The sequence below is a fragment of the Austrofundulus limnaeus genome, unplaced genomic scaffold, assembly GCF_001266775.1.
Source record: "Austrofundulus limnaeus strain Quisiro unplaced genomic scaffold, Austrofundulus_limnaeus-1.0 Scaffold703, whole genome shotgun sequence".
In the NCBI taxonomy this organism is placed as follows: domain Eukaryota; kingdom Metazoa; phylum Chordata; class Actinopteri; order Cyprinodontiformes; family Rivulidae; genus Austrofundulus; species Austrofundulus limnaeus.
Window position 1 is genome coordinate 194,293 of NW_013953105.1, and position 6,902 is coordinate 201,194.

Here is a 6,902-nt window from a genome sequence, read left to right on the forward strand (position 1 = left end):
CCATTGGCAGAAAAGTTTTGACTGAATGAGTCAAATTTTCAAGCTAACAAGACAAATAATCTTACAATTCTGAAAACAAGATTATTATTCTTACACAATTAGTTCTTGTTTAGTAAATCAGTCTGAAAACAAGATCAAAAAGACTTTTTGGCTGAAATAAGATTTTAAAACTTGGTTAGGTGGACAGTTTTTACAGTGTAAATCTTGGATTGTTTTGTCATTTTTCATCAAATCTGTTTCATCTGCTTCTGAAGTTTTATCTGTTCCACTTCAGTTACTCAGACACGTCTTTGACTCGCTGGTTTTTATTTCCTTCAGTCTTGTGTAAGTGAAACACACCGACAGAGGCAGCACCAGCAGCTGACACACACTTCCTCATCCCTTTGGTCTCTGACGAAACCGTAACTTTCCTCTTCGTACATCAGCGCCTCCAGCTGTTTGGAACAGGAGGGGCCCGTTACCACGCGACCCACACCTTCTGAGTGATCTTGTCTGGTCCTGTTACAGCTGAAGCTGTGAGGGAGCTGAAGGGGTGGGGACAATCAGGGGGTAATAAGCCTGACTTTGTCAGTCTGGATCCAGAGGACAAGCTCAGACTGGTTCTAAATGTTAACCAGGGTCATGAGAAATGAATCACAGCAGCTAACTTCAGACTGACCCGTCACAGAGACGCACCTGGAAACACCTGTGTTGGACTTTCTGTGTCATGTGGTGACAGATCTGAGCTGCAGGGCGACACCTGGGAGGCTGTCAGTAAATCACCACGCAGGTGAACTCACCCAGGTCCCGGGCGGTCCTGCTGTGACTAGAAGACCAGTAGTCCTGCTGGGAGCTGATATACGATGGGAGGAGAGAGTCTGGAAAAATAAAAGACTCTAAAATATAAAACTCCGCCCACCCCCTCTCTTCAGCTTTGAGTCAAAATTCTTCCATGTGTTTAAATCTGTCTGCTGGGTGCAGAGGGTGAAAGTGGAGGGATATTTGTGCTCCTTCCTGACTCATCTGAGGGAGTTCATGAGGAGAAGAAAGAGCGGAGCAGTCCTGGAGGTCAGGGCTGCAGAAACGTCGCCCCCTGCTGTTTAAAGATGGTTCAACTCCTGAGCTGCAGCCAGAAACAAAAACTCTTACACAACACAAAAGACTTTTCATTGCCTGGAAGCAATAAATCCAACACGACTCAGCTTCTTTTTTCAACAAACTCCCCAGAAGAACAGATCAACTTGTGTCATCTTGTAGTCTCCGTCTGTGAGGTCAGGCAGAGACGTGAAGGTTAACAAAACAAACGCTCATCAGGATGAACGGTGTGAAGTCCTGATGACTCGTCTCAAATACAGATTTAATGTACTTTAACAATGTGTTCTGCTTGTTTTGTGAGTTCAAACAGGTCATGAAATATAAGATTTGTAAATAATTACTTTAAAAAATGATTTCTCAAAGCAAAGAAAACCAAAGAATCAATAAATGAACATAAACAGATCAGAATCAGATGCTGGTGCAAACTCTGTCATTCAGGACGTCCAGAACATAAAAACAAAACAACTGGTCTTTTATTCTGAAAGTGAAACACCTGCATCATAAAGGCCAAACTGAGCTGCAGTTTGTTTTCACAATAAAAGTCTGGTGGTCTGCATGTCTGTAATTCTGGTGGTCTGCATGTCTGGAGGAGCAAGCTATTAACTATGAATTCAATGACCTGAGGTGTATTTTCATTTATTTTGCCAGGAGAGATGTTTTGTTTCTTTACATGGAGGAGGCTGGAACTCATGCTGCGTTCCATTTATCGTATTCCAGGAACTGGTAGTGAYGTCATTTCCCAACAAACCAGATGAAACTGCATTTTAAATTAGCCGACAGGTGATTGTATTGCTACCGCTAACATAGCTACAACAACACTGCTACATCATAAACAATGACAAAAGAGAGCTTAACTACGTACGTCAAGAAAATAAAATGATTTTAAAACGTACAGTATTGCTCAGAAAACATCACTTGTGCGAGTGATTAAACATGCACAAAAATATCAAGAAAGATAATTAACAGTAAAAGTCACAGAGTTAACTTTCTAAAGCTGCGAGTAGCCGCCATCTTGAAATCAAAACTGAGGTCAGTTTCATWTCTTCCACTATACCAGTGGAATATTACCACTGGAAGGGGCATTCCAGTTTAAATCTACCAATGGGAACAGGGAAATTACTACTTCCCAGGACTACTGGAACCAGCCTACAAGGTCTTGTTGGAGCTTCAGCTTCAACGCTCACACAGGACATCTACAGTTCTGTCAGTGATGTCAGGACTAGGGTTGGGTACCGAAACTCGGTTCCAGTATGGCACCGGGGCGAACATCCACAGTAGTACACAGACCGAAACACAGCTCTAACTTCGATGCTTTATTTCAGTGCCTCAAAGAAAGCTGTTAATTTGCGCCCTCTGGTGTTCACTGTTAACAGTGACAGCCTCGGCACACAATCTCCATGGACTCTCTTGTATGCGGTTCGTCTCGGCTTGGTGTCGGCCGAATGTGTCTCTCCAAACGCGCTCCACAGCCACACTGTCTCAGAACCTCCTCTTCGGTGGTTTGGGTAGAAGCGAGCACAGCACGCTTATGATTTTAACATCAGCAGAATTATGCCCGTGGATTAACTCTTGGATTGACTGACAGCAAATTTCCTCCTGGAGGGAGTTGCTTTTGTCTAGGAATACAATACTGAAACAGTAAACACGGTATTGAAATAAACCCATTTCAATACCCAACCCTAGTCAGGACCCTCCAACATGTTCAGTAACTGACACTGAAGACAGCGCAAAGGACAAGGACGAAGTAAAACAGGAACAATTACAGAGYTTCTCAAATCAAATGATCAGTTTCTGTTATTTTTGTTTGATTTCACCAGAGAAGAAGAAAAATTGAATCCTTTGAGGGAAAACGTGGAAAGGCAAAGGTGAGTCCCAAAAGATCCTGAAGACTGCTTCATCTTCAAACTCATGGGAAAAGAAGCCTTTTTCTTTTAGCTGTTTTAGTTCATGGGTTCTTCAACAATTTGGAGTACAAACATCCAGCCTCTGAACTCATCTCTGATCCTCTTAATCTTATCCAGTCTGACCCAGACCCAGGAGAAGGCCTCATTCAGAACTCTGAACAGTAAAACCAGGATGGTGTGTGACATGAGAGCAGTCTCCTGTGATTTTGTGGGGTTTGATGGTTCGATGTGTGGAACAGTGAAGGAGGCGACTCTTTCTTCTTCTTCCTACTTTATTATTCTCAGTTGCCATGGAGAGAAACTAAATATAACCCTCGCTCCCTCTCAACAAGCTGTCTAAATTCAACATCTTTTCTCTGTCATCTTCCCTTTTGATTGTTTCCACAAAGAGGAGGGCGGGAGACAACATCTCCACTCGATGAGGAGTCTGTCTGATGCCTGGCTCTAATGGCAGCGGGGAGACACGGAGCCAAAACAACTCAGACATCATGGTAGGTTCCTCTCTTCTCCTGGACACACTCCCATTTTCAGAAACCAGTGGCTTCACAGGAATAATTCATTTCACAGTCTGGTGGTCAGACACAGAACCCCCCCCCCAAGACCCACACCCCTTTTAACACCTAAAAGAACAAAAACAGCTCTGGGTTTCTGCGTCACCTTCCCCTCTGCTGCTGCACAAAACAAGAGACGAAATATTGTTCAAACCAGAGGTACCAAACCTGTTTGTTCTGTCCAAACATTTCATTTCAGGTCCAGTTTGGCTCAGGAAAATAAGACCTGGTGGAGCTATGAAGGGGTTTTGGTTTTAAATAAGAAGAAAAGTTGTCACTTCTTTATTTAGTCTAAACAAGAATGAGTTACGTTCTGATGTCTGTAACCAGGAAGAGATGAACATTATAAGCTCAATTCATTATTATAGCAGAGAGGAGTTGTCAGTGTTGCAGAGTCTCTGCTTCAGAGCAGAGCAGCTGTTTTGTTTTGTTTCAGCTCAAGGTCTTACACCGAGGCCTGCTGAGGGCTGTCTGAACCTGACTGGAGTCAGAAGATTGAGAATAAAGTTTTAAGAAGAAATCCAAGTGGATTCCTGTTTGTTCAGACATACCATTTTGAACAACACACATTTTCCTACAGCTTCATCAACCACAGCTAATCAAAAAGTTCATTTCCAAACCTGCTTCATTCAAGGAACAAGACCTTCTCACTGTAGATATATTTCAACTTCTGAAGCAGCAGAAGGAATTTAAGAACTTTGGTTTATTAAATTTTAGGTTTTGTTCAGTCCAAACAGCAGCTAGTTGTAACGTTATCTCATGGACAGATGTGACAAATCACATCCAGAAAGTCTGTAGCACGATAATATGCAAAACGGTGTTAAAGTAAATTCATCGTGTTGTGGTTTTAAGAGGCTTACCTTGGAGGCCCTCCGGTGGTCAGGACACTCAGGATGCTGGCACAGCACCCAGTCCTCCTCCTGGACAGGCTTGTCATCTGAAACACAACACATGGCTCAGGCTGACATCTCCTTCAACACAAAAACATTGATTGGTTCTCATCATATTCGAAAGATAGAAGTTTCTCAGTTCACATTGATCATCGTTTTTCAGTTGCAGCACAGCTAAATTACGGAGTTCCTCAGGGTTCAATCTTAGGCCCTATTTTGTTCATATTGTACTTGCTGCCTCTTGGACACATTTTTAAGAAATATAATGTTTCTTTTCACTGTTTTGCAGACGATGTCCAAATAAACATGCCCATAAAGAAAATGCATGATAAATATGATTCCCTACAGTCTCTAACAGAATAACTGAAGTTAGTTCATGGATGAACCAAAATTTTCTTCACCTGAATCAAAATAAAACTCCAGTCATACTTTTTGGGCAAAAGAACCTTATTACTAAACCTGACTAAATTCTTGGTTCTCTAGCCCGTTTTTATCAGTCTTCTGTTAAGAATCTTGGTGTCATTTTTGACAGTTGTTTGAAATTGGATAAGCAGGTCAGCGCTGTTGTGAAATCAAGCTTTTTTCATCTACGTCTTCTAGCAAAGGTAAAATCAAGTTTTTGTTTCAAAGATTTTGAGAAACTTATTCATGCATTCATTACTACACGGTTAGATTACTGTAACTCTTTATACAAAATCTTGGACCAATCGTCTTTACAACGTCTCCAAATGGTTCAGAATGCTGCAGCTCGACTAATAACTGGAACCAAGAAACATGATCATATAACTCCAGTTATGGCTTCTCTGCATTGCATTCTATGTGTCTTGTCTATTTAATTTATTGTTTTTACATCAGTATGTTTTTATCAGTTGTTTTAGGATTACTGTACAGCACTTTGGTGCAGTTGGTTGCTGCTTTTGAAAGTGCTCTAGAAATAAAGTTGACGTTGACAAAAACACCAAATCTTCTCCAAGTCATCTCCATTAACACACCTCTCTTAGCCGGCCTGTAAAACATGTTGTGGACACTAAAAGCCACTGTCTGTGTTTAGATAACAATGAAGTGTTAAAAATGTAGGGAGACCTACTATAAGCAGAAGAAATGAGATTTCAAAAGGAGAACTTTGCTTAGTGAGACTTCTTAAAGGAAAGGTAAACAGAAGGAAAAGGACGGGTGTGTTTTTGGGAGGAGATCAGAGAGAAATGATGACTAAAAGAGTCAGGAAACAAAACGAGCGAATGAGAGGAAGTCCAGTTCTGGTTATTGTAGTAAAGAGCACTCATCATGGGTAAGGGTAAGCTCCATGCTTTCATCTGCGCAGCAACAAATCACCTGTGTCAAATAAAGACCTAGAATCAACTCGGCGAGTTGCACGGAGGGTCTGATGAAAGGCAGAGTTTACAACTTCATCTTCTACATCTACACAAAAGATAAAAATATCATAACACACAGACTGAGTGCACTGATATTTATTGGTCTGTCCAATGAGAAAAACACAGAGCACATGTTTAGAGAAAGGAAAGTAAGAGCAACGAAGGGAAGCCCTTAGGGGTGGGTCTAAGCCCCTCCTGTAAGGCCAGATGACCTGTTCACTGCAATCTCACCGCTGAAATATTAGTAAATCCTCAGTGATGGAGATGGAGCGCAGCTAGAACATGAAGTCACTCTGTGGCTGACCTTTAAGGCCAACAATAACAATAATCTGTCAACATGGAACAAAAACAGCCGAATAAGTCAACTATTCTCACAGGTCAGGGATGCCTGGAGGAAAGATGGAAAACAGGAACTGGATCAAAGCACTGAGCCCACAGGGAAAGACCAGGTCAGCTGGTCTACAGTCTGTTAGCAGCTGGGACTGATGAGACCGGTCTTTGATTAGAACCAGAATATAAACCCAGACAGCTACTGAAGGATGCACCACCCTCAGAAAGACAAGCAAAACCTTCTGATGCATCTCAATAATCAAGGTCCAACAGCTGAGCAGATCCTCTGGATAGTTTCTTCTTCACTGAAACGTTTCGTCTCTCCTCCTTCAGTCTGAGGAGTTTCAGGTAAATCAGACATAAACAGTATTTCCACATGGAGGACAAACAGGTTAATGACAACAATCAACAGTTTGTTCATATGCAAGAGAGGACCATCAGCCTAACAATCATTAGTGCCATGATGGTCGCCTATTGTTTACAGGGGGCGGAGTCATACTGGTGATAACAGCATAGTAAGAGGGGACAACTGGACACAGATATCTTCATCCCTGTTTAATGATGGATGTTTCTTCGCAAAGATGGCTTCCTTTACTCCTCTGTCAAACCAATGTTCCTCACTATCAAGGATGAGAACATCTTCATCCCTGAAAGAGTGACCGCTGGCCTGTAGATGAGTGTAAACTGTAGAGTCTTGACCAGTAGATGAGTGTAAACTGTAGAGTCCTGACCAGTAGATGAGTGTAAACTGTAGAGTCCTGGCCAGTAGATGAGTGTAAA

General features: G+C 42.0%; 1 protein-coding gene across 2 annotated transcripts in view; it reads right to left on the reverse strand.

Annotated features, from left to right (window-relative positions):
• Window positions 1–6,902, reverse strand: part of plekhg5b (pleckstrin homology domain containing, family G (with RhoGef domain) member 5b) — a gene marked incomplete at its 3' end in the record, with an annotated part of 114,095 nt that overhangs the window by 59,385 nt on the left and 47,808 nt on the right. For both annotated transcript variants that reach the window (XM_014027953.1, XM_014027952.1), the window contains 1 exon segment: window positions 4,390–4,466. In XM_014027953.1, coding sequence (XP_013883407.1) covers window positions 4,390–4,466 — 77 coding nt within the window.